The 21,076-nt window shown below is 29.3% G+C and overlaps 1 protein-coding gene across 4 annotated transcripts; it reads left to right on the top strand.

Annotated features, from left to right (window-relative positions):
• The first annotated feature begins 10 nt into the window (after nucleotides 1–10).
• LOC113559839 lies at nucleotides 11–18,986 on the top strand. Of its 4 annotated transcripts, none has more exons than XM_026965613.1 (5): nucleotides 11–188; nucleotides 2,727–4,397; nucleotides 12,501–13,076; nucleotides 13,181–14,243; nucleotides 16,717–18,986. In XM_026965613.1, exons 2-5 carry the CDS (start codon nucleotides 3,004–3,006, stop codon nucleotides 16,987–16,989), a joined length of 3,306 nt encoding a protein of 1,101 aa, XP_026821414.1. In that variant the 5' UTR covers nucleotides 11–188; nucleotides 2,727–3,003; the 3' UTR covers nucleotides 16,990–18,986. The 4 variants fall into 4 exon arrangements, with proteins under 4 accessions (XP_026821414.1, XP_026821411.1, XP_026821412.1 ...); XM_026965610.1 differs by having other exon boundaries at nucleotides 11–387; XM_026965611.1 differs by lacking the exon at nucleotides 11–188 and adding an exon at nucleotides 250–776.
• Nucleotides 18,987–21,076: the final 2,090 nt, after the last annotated feature.

Here is a 21,076-nt window from a genome sequence, read left to right as displayed (position 1 = left end):
TTGACCTACATACCTTTACTATTATTAGTATTATTATTACTATTACCATTTACTATTACTATTACTGTTACTGTTATTAATATTGTAATTCGTTACTACGTTCTTATCGCCGCCGAACACAGATCGACGGACGGATGGACCGCAGCTGCTGCAGATCGCCAAACGAGTACGGAGCGGTCTATCTCGCGGTTCGCAGCGTAAAATCCAAAAAGAAACTCCGCGACGGTCACGACCAAACATAATGATCGTGTACGTCGTCGCGGCGGTAGTAACAATGACATTGATGTTTGTTTATTTGCTGTACGAGCAGCCGGCAAGGACGACGGCGGCAGTAGCGGTGACGACGACGAGTCGTACAAACAAACCGGTCAACATAAGTCACGTTATGTAAGTGTAAACTGTGTGCCTAATGCGCGCGACCCATCCGAAATCGAAAAACTAACATTTCGTGCGAGCGATCCGAGATAATCCGAGTTTTGTGTGAGCGTGTCGGTGGTATCTGTCTGTTTGCTTGTTTGTTCGCCCGTTGTCGCGCGCGTTATCTGGAAAGTTAAAGGTCGACGCGTTATTTATGACGGAGCGATACGCGTTTGGGTACACAACTAACACAGTGCCCCGTCGTCGTCGTCGTCGTCACCTGTCGTCGTCGTCGTCGTCGTCGTCGACGCCGCCGCTCCGACTCGACGTACATGAAAATAACAACGCAGTAATCGGCAATGCTAACCGCCACAGTAAATGACGTTATCGCTGGTGCTCTGTAACGTCGCATTAATAATGTAATAATAATAATAATATAGCAAGAAAACAATAAATTGTCATAGCGATGTATAATATAGTATTGTGTGCATAAACATCGTATATTATATTATCACTCGTGACAAAATATACATTTTGTCATGTTATCACTGTTGCCGAAGCGCGCCGCCCGCCAGTGTGCCGTGATAGCGCCGCTGCAGTCGTGTTCTCCGTAATCATGTGTTGGCGGCGGTATCGTAAACGGGGGTTAACGCGTGGAGGCGATCGCCGTCCCGATCATATTTCGGTGGAGGTCGGTAACGTCCGTGTCGGCGACACTCGCGCTGTATCGTATCGGCGGTCGCTATCGATCACTTTTTCGTTTACTATCGAATGCAATTCGATTGTTTCAACGATTGTATGTTTACATTACGTTTTAGTCGTTGATCACGGAAACTGAATTCTTTGAAATAACACATTCCGTGTATATATGTCGTAGACATATTGTCAAATCAGGCATTTTACTAAATAGTCAAAGAATTTAATTTTTTTGCAATTTTACTATCCATCCAGATATTTAATTAAATGCCTATTTTAAGTCGGGCCGATAATAAATCATTTTGTATTATTTTAAAAATTTAACTATATTTTATTATTAATTTTTTATTGCTATTCTATAAGAAAAGAAACCATGTATAATTAAAATTTATAAATAAATATAAGTAAACCGGTCGGTGTTTTTGTTTTAAATAAAATTTAAAATTTTCCAGCAAATACCACCAAACATGTAACAACACTAATAACTAATAATTAACAACAATTTGTAATCATAATATAACTTTTTTATTCATTAGTTATACTCATACTATCAATTTAATCTAATTAGTAATTAGAGGTACCTATATTTATTTATAATTGATAAGTTATAAAACAATCGTGCTGAAGAACACGAAATCTAAAATGTTTCCTGTATGTATTTTACAAATTAATAAATAATACAGTTTTTTTCGGTGGAATAGCAATAATTAATAAGAAAATATATAGTTAAATTTTTAAAATAATACAAAATGTTTCATTTTTATTACTTGCCCAACTTAAAATAGGCATTTAATTACATTTCTAGGTGGATAGTAAAATTATATAAGAATTAAATTGTTTGACTATTTTCCCAGGAATTTAGAAAAATGACTAATTTGACTACATGCCTACAACAAATACATTTTTCGACCAAAATACGTTATTTATTATTATAGTAGTTGCCGTTACTCATCGATTTTATATTTTTATGACACTGTTTAATATTATTCGTCACTTTTATAACTATCGAATTGTTCTGTTAGTACTTCTTATCGAGTTTTTCGATAGAACGATTCGATTGTGCGTGCCTGTGTCGCTGTGTCGCTAGACCGGTGAAACGTTGCCAACAGGAGTCATTCGAATTGTTCGCGCTGAACAGGCAGTTTGTGCGTTCCTCTCATTCTTTCCTCGAGTACGTAATTTTTCCCTCCGAAATTATTTTCATGCTCCAATAATGTATTTTAAGTTTTTCTCATAGTTTCAGTACGTGTGATCACTTGTGCAACATTATAACCAAAATCGCTTACGCTGGAAAGTGTTGTATCACTCGACCGTATCGTAATTTTTACGATTACACTTCGGTATCGTTTCTTTTCGTGGATTTTGGTCATCGATTTCGAATTTCCGTATTCGCCCTTTGCTAGGGTGCTGCTTCGTGCCACCTTCAACGGCCTGTTCTCGGGCCACGCACGCCTTTCCCGAATATCCGCCAACCGACGACGTCGCACAAAATACCGATCGTTCTTTTACGTAGTCACTCGTGTTGAAAATTTCATAGCACATCATTTTTAAACTTTGTACCATCGCAACTAATTACGAAAATTATCACCTCCATCACTAATACCGAGACTACCCACTACGCATCGGCAATAACTATTATTTGAATACTGAAATAAATCCGTTTCGTATAACAGGAACAAAAGACCTGAAGACGGAGCCTTTACCAAGGCCAGAAAACGGTTATCGGTCACCACCTGGGCTACACCGATCTTCATTGCACAGACCTCTACCGGAGCTACTTCCGTTAAAAGTGAGATTGAGAACGAATCGACCTCTACCCAAACTGTACCGGATATTACCACAAGTACCAGTACACCAGGAGCCACAGAAAACAGTATTTCGACCACTACCGGAACTACACCGCTTACCTACAGGACTTCCACAGACACCACAGCTACCGACTCAGTAAGTATGCCTAAACCGTTTGTACACCGTAACGATGAACTTTGGGGTGATGACGAAGAGCGAGAACGTAGACAACAGAGATTCTCTTTGATATATTTAGATGACTTTGTGCGAATGGGTGAAAATGATTACCGCCGTAGATATGGGCTCCGTGTCATACAAGGACGACCCTGGTTACTCCGGGGTGCGGGTCAAGGTCCGTTAGCATTATACGAAAGAGGGGAAGAGCTTTATACGCCATTATTTACCGTTATGTTGATCCCGTCTAACCTTGATAACCCCAACGAAGGACAAGAGTTTTTGCACGGCGATCCGCTTAATCTAAACCGTAACCTACCACTCGACATGCATGCAGACAACATCGCGGAAATGTTGCGCGATCGCATTCTCCAAATGCAACATTTCACAATCAACGACCAAGCGACTGTGGACGCGATACAACGGTTGCGGAACTCGATGCCCTCACAGGACTCTTACAACTGGATTTTGTTGATTGTGATTATCGCCACAATGCACCCACATCCGAACGACCCACCCGTCGTTCGGTTCCATCCGGGTAGGTTGTCAATCAGCCGGGCCGCGCGCATGTTGGTGGGCCCCCGTGGCATAGTACATGGTTGGGCCGGTAGCATGCCGAACATAATGAACGCGTTACAAGAACACGGTGAAATTTCGTCATTCATGTGGTCACACAGATGTACTATCGACGCTGAAACGGACGGAGGCAGTTCATTCGACTCGGATTCTGTCGGTTACGAGAGCGACAGTTGGAAAAGTGGACCTCGAGGTGTGGCCCGCGGGCGTCCGCCGGTCACTGGTATGTCGTCGTTGAGCGATACATCCAGCGTGATAACCAGCGATAACGACATCATACATGGGCTGAACATGGGTGGGAACCCCGATGACGTGGAGGGGTGCTTCAAACTTAAGAGATTTAAGGGCTACATGAAACGGTCGGCTGTCGAACGACGTGAGCGCCGCGCCATGAGGCGGGCAAGACGCATGACGCGCAACAACTATGACTGGCAGCGCCGTCTAAACGACCCTGCTTACGACATGGAGGCCAGGCGTGCCGAGATATTAGCTGCTGAGGGTTTGCGCAACGAAAGCCGTGCTCAAGAAATGTTAAACGCCGAACGGAAAACGGAACGCGTCTTGCACTGGTGCCAGTCCCAGCAAGCTGTATTGGCTGGTATGGATAGCCAGTTAGCACCCAGTGAAGAACAAATAGACTACCGACTAAAAGATCTGAAACAATCACTTTATGAACAAGTTTCTCACACTTGGGCGCAGTTTTATGGAGACCAAATAGCCGCTCAAGCGACACCCGAAGAAATAGACCAAATGGTATTCTACTGTTGGATGACGCCAACCCGGTGGATTCGACAAACTGGCCCTAAGTGAGTTTACTTATACACGATTTTATAACTAATTACTTGTAGGAGTAATATATGATAATATTGATAATAATAATATAATATTACAATCCACTATCCGGGGCTTTGCACTTAAATAATTTATTTGGGTTTCTAGTACTGGATATATTCAGTCATTCAAATACTGTAATAAAATTATCAAACATACGTTTGAATGCTTAGAATTTGTAACCGTTAATATGGGTATTATACGATTGTTAAGTAGTGTAGGTAAAATTGAATTTGAAAACAATGTCGGTACCAAATTTTCATATAAATACTTCTAAAAAATATTATTTAATATCATAAAATTACTTGTGGACGATATAATACTGAATGTAAATACAATATGAAACATGATGCATATGTCATTTTAACTGATTAATATCGATAATGAGAGAAGTATTTAGTAATTAATACCGATTTATTTTTAATTATTCTTTCCCAACTATAAAAATACTCAACTAATCATTAAATCGAACATACCACAGCAATAAACACATAAAAAATTACGTATTAACAAATTTCATTTGTAAAATAATAAAATATTTTACTTTTTAACCGTGTTTATTATATGAATTTCTTAATTCAGGTAGGTACATATATTTAAAAAAAAAAACAATCATTAAGGTTTGGTTATTGTTGTAACTTAGGGTGACCAATGACGATACATCGTATTATACGGCAATGGTTTTCAACTGGCCGGTGGGTTGTGATCCATTTTTGGGTAGCGTAAGCTATAAAATAGCTACTAAATAAAGGTCACTATAAATCTTCTTTTTAAAATAAAAATCAAGTTTAATAGATGAAATTAATGGAAATACAGTTAATATCATTCATATAAGAATATTAAATCACAGTATAAGTTAGTACTACTACAAAGCATTAATTATAATCAATTTTAGCCTTTTTTTGTTTTTCTACAAAGCTTATTTGGGTCGCGAAAAATGTAGGCCTAAAATGGGTCGCATGTCCAAAAAGGGAACCGTAAGTTCCTATACGAGAGTAACAAGTAAAGAATTACTTACGTTAATTCCCGCATATGTGAAGTTCCTACACGGCGAACGACAAGTACATGCTATATTTTATATAATATTATAAGTTACCAAACTGATGATACTGTCTTAAAAAATAGAAATATCATTGTTCATTTTATTTGTATACATTTAAATAGTAAATATATATATATTATATTATATTTTATATAATATTATAAGTTATCAAACTGATGGTGTGAAAATAATATAATTTAAAAGAATATAATAGTGTGGAGTAAGTGAAGAAATATTATAACTATATAATAAATGAATTATTATTATATTAAAATGTATGACAGTATTATATGATATAACTGATATTAGATTGATAACTTCTAAATTATATATAATAATATACGCAGTGTAGGAACTTACATAATATTTACCTTATTCAATCATGTAGAAACTAACATAGGTATGTTTTTACCTGCTTGGTCTCGTGTAGGAACTTACATTCGCCCGTCCAAAAAGGTTGAAGACCATCACTGTTATACAGGACGCAATTTGTCCCGTTTTTACATTTATGTCCCGTATTAATCCTGTTTTTCTCATTTTATACCGTTTTTACATTTATTTTATAAAAAAATCGTTTTTTCTACAATATTTTTGTATGACAATAATATTCAATAGAATATTCGAATCTAACTTCTCAATGGTATTTTTGGATTTTTGCTTTGACTATAATTACTGTAGGTAGAAAATATAAAACTAATGATGTCATATTAATCATATCATTGTCGGAAACTTAAAACGTACATAATATGTATTATTATTATTATACCGGTCGGTGGTCATCGTCAAAACAAGTACAATTACTACAATTTCATCCACCGCAGTCAGTTTGTTATCAAATGTGAACGTGACGTGGACCATAATATCTATTTATATTTTATAATATCTACAATAGTATATTAATGTAAAACTATAAATATTATTTTTTGTTAGCATTTGTACACGAGTGTTGAGTCTCAAGTACACGACAGACATTCAGTGAAATCGTAGTGGCGTACTGGCGTAGTGAATTAATCTAAAATGAACTGTACAATTTGGTAATAATTTGTTCTCGAAATGTAAAAAAGATGTTGCGTTTCACTCCAAGTTTATAATAAAAATTTTCTTTTTTATTTTCTAAAGAATATATAGTAGACGTGGACGTTTAGATAATATAATACAACACACTAAAAAAGCGAAAAAAACATTTGTTGACATTATCAACTACATCAAAACTTGATTTAACATTTTTTAATTATTATATTTAGATTGGTAACTAAAGTGTCCCGTATTTGAATTTTACTTTTATGGTCACCCTATAATGTAACCTAACCTTATGGTTCCAGTTAATTTGAGTGCAAGGTCCTGATGAAATTTTTATAATTATGTAGTTTAATTAATTTAAAATTAAACTTGAGTACGTATATTATTACATATATGCTAATTTTGGTAATCAAGTAGGTTACATAAGATATACAAAATAGCTCAGTGATCGATGTTCTTATATATATTGGAAAACACGTGAAATATGTATCATAATTATTACATTAAAATTTAAAAATGTGTGTATCTTCATATACATAAAAGAACAGGTCTTTTTTGTATTCCAATTTTGTGACGACACTATTTAACTATTTTCCAATTTTTTTTCACTAAGTTGTTCCAAATACTCCTACAAGTAAATCACTCTTATTATTTCCAATTTAATTGTATTTGTCATTTCAGTTATAAATATCATAAATTAAGTTAAATTATAAAAATTATTATGCATTACATTGCTAAGCTTTAAATAGTCTAATCATAATAAAAAAAACAATTTATAAACGATCCCAATATTTAACATACAAGCGAAGCCGGGTTATTCAGCTAACAATATATAATAATATATTGAAAACAAAATATTGAAAGTAATACGAAATATAAGTATATAAGTAATATATATGAATTTAATCTTAATTAGTAAGTAGCATATATTTACAGAAATAATGTGAAAAAACTAAAATATTTATAATTTTTTTTATTGCATAAAACATCAGCTCAACATCAACAACACTTAGCAAAACTAACTTAATTTTTTATAGAACTTAAAAAGATTACCTATATTAACATGACATTCCCATTATATTTATCGTATTTATAAGCTAATTAAAATATTAGATAAACAAAAAAATAAATAAATAAATAAAATATAATAAAACAAAAAAAGTAATAAAACAAATATGCATTTGTTAAGATGTTAATTTATAAGTTATTTTTTTAAACCTTTAAGCTATATTTATAGGTATTACAAATATTTTTTAATTGGCTTATCTTTTGATTGTTATTAAAATAAAAGCTTGAAAATGTAATACAAAAATTCGAAAACTTAACCGAAAAAAATCGTATATGTTCACAGTTATTGTTTTATTTTGGACTTCATACTCAAAAAATCCTCTAAATACAGTTGCATTACAATTGTGAATTGTCTTTTTTCATTATTACGATTACATACATTATAACTACCGATGGTCCGAGGTGGTAGATGTCCAAAGGGTGAGGGAATTTCCCCTCTGGCTTTTCGGAATTTTGTTAAAATTAAATATTTTAAGATAAATGACTATAATAATTTACTATAATATATATATTATACAACAAATTGTAAGTTATATTAATAAAAGATCATCATTATAAAAACATTATTGATTAGATTATTTGCAGTCGATCGATCAATTGATTTTTAGATTAGATCTTTCTATAATCTCCTACATAATATTCTCTATCATACAATATCTACCCATCTAATTCTATCTATTATTTAATTTGATTACTGATTAGTGTTGAATAGAATAAAAGAATCAGAAATATTTTACTAACCAGTATTTTTGGCAATTTGTATTGGCTTTAGCATCTCGATAACTACTTGTACTGTTAAACGGTCCTTCAGCACGTTGCGAATGGTTAAACCTGGTTACGCTCTACTATGACTCGATATATGATAAATTTACATAAATTTATGGTGAATGATTAAATTAGAAGTAACAAATTTTATGCTGAAATTGTTGATCGTTTCAAATGAGAAGCAAGACGATTACAATTCTTGAGAATTAATGAAGTTAACTTAAGCTATATGTACCTGTACTTGTAACTTAATAAAATATATGTATAATAAAAAAGGTTGTTGTTTTAAAATAGTAAAATTGTAATATTTCTCCTCAAATTAAAATATTACCCCTTCTCTATGTGCATCTTTGAACGCTGTTGTTTTTACAATCATGAAAATTTGTATAATAATTTATTTTAGGAAATTATATTGCTTAATATATCATAAACATTAGTATGAATATTATTCCCACTGCAATATATTCCCATAAACTAAATACCTAATACTATCAAATACAGGTAGATAAGAGTATATGCCAGAATATAACGGATCATACTCCAGCATCGTTAACATTTTTATCAGAAAGTCAAATTAAATTTATATAACCGTTTTTATGATATTACATATTCACCCGTAAAATAACAATTTCTTTTCAAACAATTTTTGTTGTTTTGCTGTAATTTAAAAACCAATAACCATCTAGACAATTGAAATTTTAAAATATTTATTATATCATTTTATAAATATGTTTTAATTTTTTTAGAGATCTTGACTCATTTAGAACTATTTATATACAAGACATTTTCCATTTTTTTAAATTTCTTTTCCTATAAATTTCTATATCAAAATTTTTGAAAATATAATACAAAATACGTCATAAATTATTCATTATACTAGTAAAAATATGAAAGATACTTACTTATCCACAATTTTTTTTTTCACAAGCATTTAAAATGTTAATGCATTATATTAGTTTAAACCATGAACATTTGCGAATTATTTTGTAGTTAAAATTAATATAATATTTAATTGTTATATTTTAGGCTTTATAATTTAGATTAAGGTACATCATAAGCATAGTTTTTACTAAAATCAAATTATCCAAAAAGTATATAATCAGAATATTATTCTTTATAGCCATTTGAAATTAAAATTTGGACAAAAATATATGTATAGACAAAGAATAAATACAATTTCCTTTTTCTTTTATAACCGTGTAAAAATTTAATACAAGGATTTTCATAAGTTGTTCATTTATCAACAAAAATATATTGAAAATCTATACTTGCAATATTTTTTGTTTAAATCATTAGTTATAAGTTTTATAATTATTGTGTAGTTAGAAATTGATAAACAATTTTATCGAAGTTAATTTACAGATTCCTTATAAGTTTTTTCATTTATCGTAAATAAAAATGTTTATTGAAAAGTTACATTAATTATTTCTATTACTACCGTTGATATTAATAATAATTTTTTATGCATGGTAAAATTTACAAATATTTCGAATGTTTTAAGTTAGGTATTTATAAACATTTGAAATTTGACATGTTTTATTTTGTTTCTATAAATGTTGATAACAATTTTCGCCTGGTTAAAAAGCTATATTATTTAATACAAGCTCCCTCATAACTCATAAGATGTGTTTATGGTTATATTAAATTATTTAAAATACATAAGCACATTTTAATTATATAAACACAATGATGTTCAATTACAACAAAATTAAAATCATTTATAGTATACAGCAATTTTTTATGGAATTCAAATTTAGTAGTGATTTATTTATTGATGAATATACTAATTTTATGTATTTTTTTTTTTTTTTTTTGACACTTAGTCATCACCTTTTTTAAAAAGCGAAAATACTTCGTTTTTCAACGTTGAAGATGGTTTTTAGTAAATATAGTTTTGAACGATCAAAATTAAAAGTCCAGACTACTTGTCTAAATTACCGAGAAAAAGAGAAAATAGAAATTTTTACATAGAACCAGCTTTTGGCAGAATCGTTTTTTTGGTATAGGTAAAACATCATAACGATTAACGAATAATCGTAAATATATGAAATTTGACATATGTTGTCATTAGCATTTTCTATAGGTGATACAACGTTCTTTAAATTGTCTTTATTGTTATTAATGTCGATAAAAAAAAAAAAAAAAACGTTCAATTGGTCAATAACTTTGAAAATAATATCAACTACATTCCTCATAATTTGTTTATTAATCAATTTAAAAAAATGAAAATACAATATAGTCTTAATTTTTTTTATGCTATTTTAAGTTAAAATTTTGATAAAGTTTCCTCATACTGTAGGTTCATTCTGTAACACAATTTTTATATAGTATTACAACTTTTAACATACAAATATTATTTTATTTTATACAGACAGTGATATTTTTAAATGCAATGTTTTCATCAAAAATAATTTAACCTATCATATAGCTAATAGTTAAATAAATTATACTTTAATATAAATATAAATATGTTATAAAATATACTCAGTTATATACATTGGTAGAACGTCTTCACTCAGAATCGTTTTTCATAATATGTAATGTTTTATCACTGAGTTTAAATTTATCAATTTATTTATTATAAATTTATTCAATTTCAATGACGAAGTATTGGGATATAATCGAGTATTCAATACTTATTGTATAGCAGAGTATATAGGTACCTACTACTGTCTCCTTTTTTATTATGCTATATATACAATATATTATAATGTTAATAGCTATCTATGATTATATTTAACTACTATGTCACGTTTTAAGTAAAAAAATATATATATTAACAATCAAAAGGTTAGGTTTTAACTAGAATTAGATTATTGTTTGTTTTTTCTGTTGCCTATAGGTACTTAGGAACTTTAAAATAAATGTATAGCAGAACAACTTTATTAAATTTTAGATTTGACAATAATTAAAAAACATTCATTACTTTATTACAGTTTGAAGTTAAAAATTACTCTCTTGAATAAGTTGATATTTTTAAACAGCACCTTTTGATTTTGATCTCACGCAATTTAACTCAAATATTGTAGACATTTATTTGCACAGATATATACAGTAGTCTTATACAGAATTATTAAATTCTTCAAAAAAGAAAGTAGATGTATGAATAATATTGTATTGACGTACATTTTTCTTGGGTTCATAAACATTTAGTTTTTTAAAGTCGTTTCAAAATTTATTTTTAGTAATTTTGCTTACTTATTTAGTAAGCCTAGTTATATTTACATTAATTTAATTTTGCTTTTATACTTATATTCTAATTGAAAATCGTGAAAATTAAAAAAATGATAGCCAGAATAGAATAATTTTAAAATTTCAAACAAAGGAAAAATTATCGTTGCAAACAAATTGCGTTTCAAGTTCCCTTTTTCATACGAAGTACGTCCCGATATAATATTTATCAACTACAATAATTGCGTCCCATGTATATACTATATACATTATTTTCCTTTTCATTTAATACAGACTTAAAACTGTCAATAACAAGATTATATATTATATTTCTTAAGGTAGGTTAAAAATATTGTTTTTATCGTTAATTCGTTGAATGTTAAACTAATTAAAATAATTAAAAAAATATAAGTAAGATTAGGTTATTGTATTATTATATTTGGATGTTATTATAATAATATTTATGGATTGGTAAAAATTTGAATGATACGGTTTTGACATAAACAATAAGTTACTTCATTAGTATTATTTTTTTGAATTCTGAATTCAGTGACGTAATTAGTATATCATTAATCGCAATTTTTATATCAGGGACGCAATTCGTATGCAGCCGTATTTTTATATTAATAATACAATTATTAAGGTTGGGATATATACGTACAAACGATATAAGAAAATGGGAACAAATTATGCGAAAAATGCTTTATGATATAAATTTTATAGTAAATACAATTCATAAACAATTTCAACATAACGATACATTACATATTTATCAAAACAAGTTTAAAGTTTATTTTTTTTCTCAAATTGTTACACATTGAAAATATAATTATTCACTAGTTACATATTCCAAACTAAATATGTTAATTATGCTATTCATAACCTAACTAAAATATTTTATAAGCCGGATTTAAAATTGTTATAATATATTATATTATTTAATTGTTATATTAATAATAATTGTATACTCACTATTATACAACAGTAAAACATTCTTTTTTTCTATTAACAGTTGTGGATTAGCAGTGCTTGCTATGGCTGCACGTCCAATACTGACTTGTGAGGCTGCCATGGGCAATTTTCAAGATGAGGATGATCAGGTGGTGGAAAAAGCTTTTTTTGAGTCCTCGGAAAAAGAGCAGCGAAAGGCCGAACGCTCTACAGACAATACTACCTATCCGCCAGAAAATTATGTACCTAGTTTAGCGGACTTTCAAAGGGAAGCTATAAGATCAGGATACTCAGGTCGTGGTGAAATGTTCAGTACACAAGCTATGGTCAATCTGGCTACAACACACAAAACCGGACGATATAATGTAACGCTGGTTAAACGTGATCTATTGGATATGACAGAAGAATTAAATAAAGATGACATTGATACTAAACCTGAAATAATAAGATCTGTGGTTGAAAAAGTTGAAGACTTATGTATTGGGCCAGCTAACCTTAACACGGATGGTGTAATTAACGAAGTACAACAAAACTTCGATCCAGATACGAGGATGTCTGAAAGCGAAAATTTACAATCATCGTCATCTGCACTAAACGTGGTCCAGCGTCTAATGCGTGGTCACCTTATCGCTGTTTGGTAAGTATTACGTTTCTGTTATTTACTTATTTATATGGTCATATGGGTGGTAACTGGTAAAAAGTATGAGATTAACTTATTTATTTATTTTTATTTTTTTGTAGTTTTGATTGCGATAGGAATATGATGCCATCTTCGACTGACGGTGGAAGCACCGCTCATTGGGCACTTTTATGCGGTGTTATTATTGGAAAGTCCCATAAACGACCACAAAAAATAATTCAACAATACAACGATGAAATATCTGATACGTTAAAATATGGATATCTATATGCATATGATCCGAGTATGACTGAGTTTATCCCAACCGGTTACATCGATAGACGAATGCTTGATACTGAAAATCCTAATGGTAGAACAATTACCAGATCCAGCCGAAGTTATATGCAAAACATAAATGTTAATAATGCTGATATAGCAGAAGAAGATTATGATGATGGAAATCTAAATATCACAGAGGAAGCTAGAAATTTTAAATATTGTGATCTATCTGATCAGGATTTGGAACAAAATGCTGACCGTGTGTGGGTGGTAGCACGACATGGAAAAATAGGCGGTCGATATGCTGTGTGGTCTCTCAAAGAGCTTGCTAAAAGTAACTGTCAGCTACGTAAACCTGCGGATAAGATTTTGCGTAGCATCCCACCTGAAATAAAAATGTTATGGAACAACGGACAACAACCCTTAGATTGCATTACAGCCAATTCTATTTCGATTGCTTATAACTATGATAGTACTAACTATTGTAATCTAAGACCAACCCAAACTGACAACACGTTCCAGCGATTGGAGAGCACTTATGCCGAGTTACCGGTCGAATATTGGCCAGAGGAAAATACTGAAAATCCAGTTTTAGATCAGATACAAACGGAAGAACCATCACTACCACTATCGACAATACAAACACCACCAAAAATACAATTACCACCGTTACCACAACATATACCACCACCACCACCACCACCACCACCACAAACAATACTACCACCGCCCCCTACAACATCATCTATGTTCAGAAGATCCCGGCATGAAGATTACGACGAACCACCGTTCGTGTTACCAGAAGGGCCTAGGCTCGATCTTTGTTTGGCCCATCAGTTCATTTCATTTGAACCTGTCCGAGCGCCGAACATAATATCTGACGAGAACAATCCACAAACACTAAACGTGAGTAACTTGTACCGAATTATTACTATAAATTATAATATTGTTCATCATTAGGGCTAGGATTTCTATGCATTTGTATGTTTTTTTCCTTAAGTCCAAATTCATTGGTTATCAGTTATGTCCATGATTTTGCTTTAAATTTCGATTAAATAGTACAATTTTTGTTTCTTGCATATTTTTGCATATTTTGAACTTAATGCATATAATTGCATATATATAAATTATTGAGAATCATGTTAATTTTAAATGGTATTTATTTAATGAACATCTATAATTATTGGTTTATTTGTCGAATTATCGTAAATATACTACCTATCTAAACTAAAATGGACTCAATACTAAAGAAGAATAAGGGATTCAAAACATTTCTAAAAATGTGTAACTTTATAAACAGTGAATATAAAACAGAAGAAAGAGATATTATTATTACTTTAAACCCAGGACAAATCATATCATTTAAATATGCTCCAACAACATTGTATGATGTAGAAAGGAATTTCAGCCAATATAAAACTTTAATTTAATCGCCAGTTGTTCACGTTTGAAAATGTAAAAAAACATAATTTAATAATAGCATGCAATAATATTAACTAATGTTTAAAAAAAATTGTTTTTACATATTTTGATAAATAAAATGTATATTTTACAATTTTTTATTGCATAGAAATCCTAGCCCTATTCATCATTAACATAAAAATAAGCACATAAATTATATTATAATATTATAATGCAATGATTTAACGAATTAAAACAAATTTTAAAGTGAAAAATGATAGTTATAATTTAGGGGACTAAAAGTTGTGTCCTACAGTAGAAATTCCTTCTACATACTATTTACTTAGTAAATACGTAGTAAATTTTACTACATAATAATTGAGGCCACAGTAATTTGTAACATGTTTACGAACTGTGACCCAGTTTTATTGGATACATACCATTACATATTTAAAAATATAAAATTGATATTTTATTTTATTTTGCTTAAATAATATGTATGAGTAAGACCTTTAAAAACATATTTACATATTACAAAATGGAAATAATAAATTAATAGTATTACATAATGTTACATAGCATACACAGTGAAACCTCTGATTAGTGAACACTCGTGGTCGCCAAAATGTCGTCCATTATTCCAAAGGGAGTAAACTTTTAAATTTCATAAAGAGTAAATGTGTAGAAGGAAAAAATATTTGCTAGGTTAAACTAAAATATTATTATTTAATGTTTTAATGATAAAATAATTATTTTAACAATAAATTTTTAAATAAATATAAAAAAGTAATGTATAAACGCATAAATATACTATTCAATTTGGTGTGATAAATCAGTTTAAGTCGTTTTTGAATGAGTTCGTTGTCGTTATACTAGTTTAAGCGCGTTTTCTGTCGTAATTTTGTTATTTTTTAAAAAAAATTAAGATTAAAATAAGTATCTATATCTAATATTCGAAAAGCGAACTTTTCGAAGATTTTCACATTAGAAAGTAGTGAAAATGTCTCCGTTATATCAATAAACATCCGCTATTGGATGGTCTGTTTGGGGAGGTTTCAATGTAAATAATAAATTGTAAACAATATGTACTTAATGTATTAATTTTATTATAACTACTTTTCTTGTATAAATTGTATTAAATATATAGAAGTTATAAAGAGATTATGAGAATATATAATAGTATGTACACATAAATAAATAAATAAATAAATTGTAAGTTTTATTATTTTGCAAACAATCTAAATCCAAGATTATGAAGCTAAAATTATGTATATTCTAAAATGTAATTTTCCTTCTCATTTTTACACAAACTTAGGGCTGTATGTAATATCATTACGATAATATATATATTGAAAATCTTAGTTTATTTTTATTTAAAATTTAAATGTTTATTATATTTTAGATTTCAAGTAGGTACATTGATCAGTGATAAATGTATTGATAATACAATAATGTTTTTTTTTCTGTTTGTCATAATTTTTAGAGCAGTAAAAATTCTTTTATTTACAACTTTAAGGGCGATTTCTGATAACAAATTAGATCTAGTGGCTTCTTTGAGTGGTCAAATTTGAAAATTTCTTGTAGTTTTCAAAATGATCGGGAGAAAAAATTATAGAAAAACTGGAATTTTTACAAAAAACTAAAATTGGGAAAAAAATATGTATCATTTTAATAAAGTTAATATTTAACTTAAAATTTAAAAATAAAATTAGTCAAAAAATAATATTAGTGGAGTTTAAGTTTTTTTTTAAAAGTCAAAAGTTAATAACCTTCTAGCGGAAGTAGTAGAATTACAATAGTTTTTTCACATGATAAAAATATCGTAGGAACTGTTATAATTTTTCATACAAAAAAAGTTCTAATTGGGGAAATCGCACAATTAACTGAACTTGGAAATTTTAACCTCAATACGCCCAGTGCTCACTCATAATATAATGTGCAAATACTATTACTAATTTTTTTTTTTATTCCCGTACAGCCATTGTCTACGCTTCTGTGTCACTTTTCATTTAATTTGAACCACGACTTAAACAAATTTAATCTAACCAGAAATGCTATAGAGCGTTGGCCAAGGCACTATCGTCAGCTTTCGGATTCATCCTCAGAAAGTAGTACTTCGCCGGAACGGCAACCGACGCGTTCAAGAGCACAGCGACGTCGTCAAGGAGACCACAGAGCAAATCGAGAAGGAATACAGTCTTGTCGAAAAGAATATCCGGTTCAGTCAAAATTAGCAAAACAAACTGAATAATAAATTATCTACGGAACAAAACCAACTGCAGCCACAAATATCAATTCAGCCTAACCGAATTGAATATTTATCACGAACCCTATAATCTAGATTGTTCCAGCAGCTAATATTACCACCATTCAATTTGTCAAATTCTACGAATTTGGTGATGCTAAAACAGCAGCTCCATCAAACCAAAGATCACCATAGCAAATCTTAGATATGATGATAAGATAATAACACCTATCTGCAATGATCTATTCTTAACTCTTACGTTTAACATCACAACACACGATATATATTATTACCGATTCCAATGGTTTGATTTTTATAGCCTACATTTTTTTGGTGCATTTGCTAACGACTTACTTGATGATCTATTTGCCAACACAAATTCGCCATAGCATCTGCGATTTTGATCTTCATAGTAACTCCGATGGAATAACTTTGACTAACTAAATTTAGTAAGTAGCATAATATAGTGCATGATTATTTATAACTTTTATGTGTACTTATTTGAATGTAAATTAAATAAATTAGTTTTAAATTCCCTACACATAAATATAATAAAACTATAATCATTTATTATTTTAAGATAATATAATAGTAGTGTAATATAGTTTATGATATACCAGTTATTGATGGTGTGTGTGTGTGTAGGGGGAGTGGGTGTTAAATTGAATTAGCCATATGTATACTCGAAATATATGTTATCTACCATTTAATTTAGATTTCCAATACGCATAATATTGGCTAGTCCTGGAAAATTACTGACGTAGAACTTACCTAGTAGTATTCTAATAATTTTAAAACGATGTAAATATTGATTATGTTAATTTATATTAAAGAAAATAAGTAATCTATAATAGTATTTAGTATTTAAGTACCGTGTTAGGTATGGCGTGGGCTTAAAAAATTCTAAAAATTTACATTCGTCATAATGGAACTAAATCTGTTTTGAGCGAAATAAATTGTATCATTAATTACTAAATTTTGATAATATTAATATAAAAAAATCCGCGTTTTTCATTCTCCGATGAGCAATCGATTATTCGAGTGATAAACAATAAACGTATAAAACTCAGAGCCACTGACAAGTAAATGAAAATATCTTATCACTGTATGAACAAATTCCGGTAATTAAGCTACAGGGTAAAAAATAAATACCATAAAACGATATTAATCCAATATTTAGATAATAAATATATAGCATCAATGTCATCTATCTGGTACAAAAGTATACGTAGGTGTGGGTCTTACCTTAAGGTTTAAATTCTTAATTTAAATAATCACGTATATAAATAGGTACGTATCATCTTGTTTATTATATTATTTACGCGAACTCTGCCTAAAATTATATGTATAATTTATTCATGTGAAAAAGTTAATAATTTTTCGTCAAATAAATTTTAGTTTTAATTCACGGAAATGTGATTTGATTTAAGTGAAGTTGTGCATTTTTATGAATTTTCATTGACGTGTATTAATGTACGAAACACTTAGATATTAACCTGATGGATGTTGTTGATACTATATTAGAAGTATCTATATGTTATTTACTTTGTTGATTGTTTAACTATAGTAAATTAATAATGATAACTTTTATAATAGTACATTATCTACATTAAAGGATTCGGTATTATGTTTTATACTTTAGTATATTTTATTTAATTATAGTACAGGGGCATTCATTAGAAAATAAATATGTCACTTCACAAACATTATTTCAACATACTATACTTTACAAATTCTTATAATTTAAAAAACTAAAACAAATTAATGTATGTGCATTGATATGTACCTTCGAGCTAAACTGATCCAAGGGGGTTACAAACAGACAATTAAAAAGAGTTCAATATAGGCATTTTTCTAAGTGTTCACGCGGGTCTTGTACTCGTAAATGTGTGCGTAATAAATTATTAGTATTACTTTATTGTAAAATAAATAACGGAGCGTGGCGCAGATTTATAAATCTAAAATAAGGGAGGGAGAGCTATAATTTTTCAGAAAAAATATAACTATACATTTATTACATAATAGATTATAAATAAAATTATGTATAAGTTTTGATAAACAATATTAACAATTTTATTTATATTTTAAATTTATGGATTTTAAGTCGTATGAACTATTTAATATATAATATATAAAATTTACAATCAACAGAAATGGGTGCATAAACCTTATTCCTTTTTGGATTCACACTTTAGGGAACATTTGTATGCGCACATAATATAAGTGACTACCGCAGTGTCTCGCAAGCGTAAGAATGTACATATTATGCTTATTGATATTATTTGTCAATTTTACCTAATAAATCGATAACTGAAAAACTGAAAATATCATAATTTTTAAATATTTGAAACAAATTTGATATAGTAGCTTGATCAACCTCAATTCAAACAATTTATAATAGTTTCCATAAGTATAATCGCATGACCAGATCTCTCAGTATGATTGACAAAGGTTTGGTTTGTTTTGGTCAAAATAACTAACCATTTGAAATACGTTTAATATTTAATTGATAAGCTTATCTATTAGATATTGATATCAATACAATATAAAGTTAGTTTGTAAAATAAATGTTTAGTTAATTTTGTGTATTAGGATTTTTTCATTAGAGATTATAGTTAATTATTAATATATACCTAGGGCGTCATTATAAAATAAACAAGTCTTAAACAAGTGCATAATATACAAGCTAAACTAATTTACTATTACTTCACCGATAAGTTAACCTGTTGGAATACCGTATTGATACCAACACAATTAAAAGATATTAAATATCGATTGATTTTGGTTAGCCGTGCAGGAACCTATTAGTTTTCACAATACGTTGATGTTTTATTACTTTCATTTACTATACTACGAGAAACTATTCGGATGTGCGTTCTTTTATTATGTAGGTATATCATGTATATTAAGTAGTTATAATTTTATAAACAAGTCTTAAATTCTTGTAATAACGTAATAACACACACTCGTTACGATCATAATATGGGTGTGTGAATTAAATTTTTCAGGCGCACTATGCGAATAATCCGGGTTATTTTTCAGTAGTAGCTTTAGGTGTAAATTTTTGAAATAAATCACATAAAATTTAAAATAATTTCTTCATTTATCACTTTAAAACCAAAAGTGTACGTAGCAGAACACGTACGTTTTACGCAATGCCAACGAATCTCACGTGTATTCACGTTATTTGAACCAAATTTGTATTCTTCGAACTTTTTCCTATTCACCTTAAGATACGACAAAACGAGAATCTACTGCATTAGTGAAATCAATTATATATGTATACGTATACGTATATAACATATATAATATTTATTTTTTTTAGGTAAATTAAATACGGTTGTATTTTAGTATAGTAGAACATTTTTAAATTTCTTTAAGCATGTTGCGTGCCATGATTAATATATGAGTCTTGTAACTATAAACTTTGCTATAATATTACTTATTTATATATTATTATATTATATATTCATAATAATAAATAATAATTAACCTAAGCTGAATTATAAATACATTTAAAAGTTGAATTACCTTCATAATTTTGTTAAATTTCATTGTTTTTCTATTATATTAAATACAACATTTTATTCGTATTATTATTATATAATAATTATATATAATTAAAATATTATTAAACATTTAATGTTACTCACTTATATTACATAAATAACTTAATAATGTTTTTATTGAATTTATATAAACGTGTAGGTTCTACCTAACAACGATTATATTGGTTTTGTGGTTACCAATCTGAATTTAGGGGGTTGTTGGTCCTGTACAGCGTTAATCGACGATTTTTAAAAGATAAAACAGGAAATACCCAATGGTGCCAACAATTTTAATAGACCTTATATTATATTATAGAATATGTAGAAGTCTTAATTATAATATAAATATGATTTACTTATAGGAAAGTTTTTTTTATAATTTGTATTTACTACATTTTCTTAATAATTAAATTTATAATAATATAATTTAAAATTATTACTGACGTAAGTACTCACATACGGTTTCTTTGTGTCTCAATCTTGTATTATTTTTAATTAACTAATTGTACTAGTTTAATTTATAAGTATATCGCAGTGATTCTCAA

Source organism: Rhopalosiphum maidis, chromosome 3 (assembly GCF_003676215.2).
Source record: "Rhopalosiphum maidis isolate BTI-1 chromosome 3, ASM367621v3, whole genome shotgun sequence".
Classification (NCBI taxonomy): domain Eukaryota; kingdom Metazoa; phylum Arthropoda; class Insecta; order Hemiptera; family Aphididae; genus Rhopalosiphum; species Rhopalosiphum maidis.
The sequence above is the reverse complement of the archived record's forward strand: the minus strand, read 5'-3'. Positions and strand labels throughout refer to the sequence as shown.

Coding starts and splice junctions, on each gene's coding strand:
- LOC113559839 (XM_026965610.1), top strand. CDS start 242: ATGATCGTGTACGTCGTCGCGGCGGTAGTAACAATGACATTGATGTTT. Junction 4,398..12,500: donor ATTCGACAAACTGGCCCTAA/GTGAGTTTACTT, acceptor TTCTATTAACAG/TTGTGGATTAGCAGTGCTTG. Junction 14,244..16,716: donor ACAATCCACAAACACTAAAC/GTGAGTAACTTG, acceptor ATTCCCGTACAG/CCATTGTCTACGCTTCTGTG.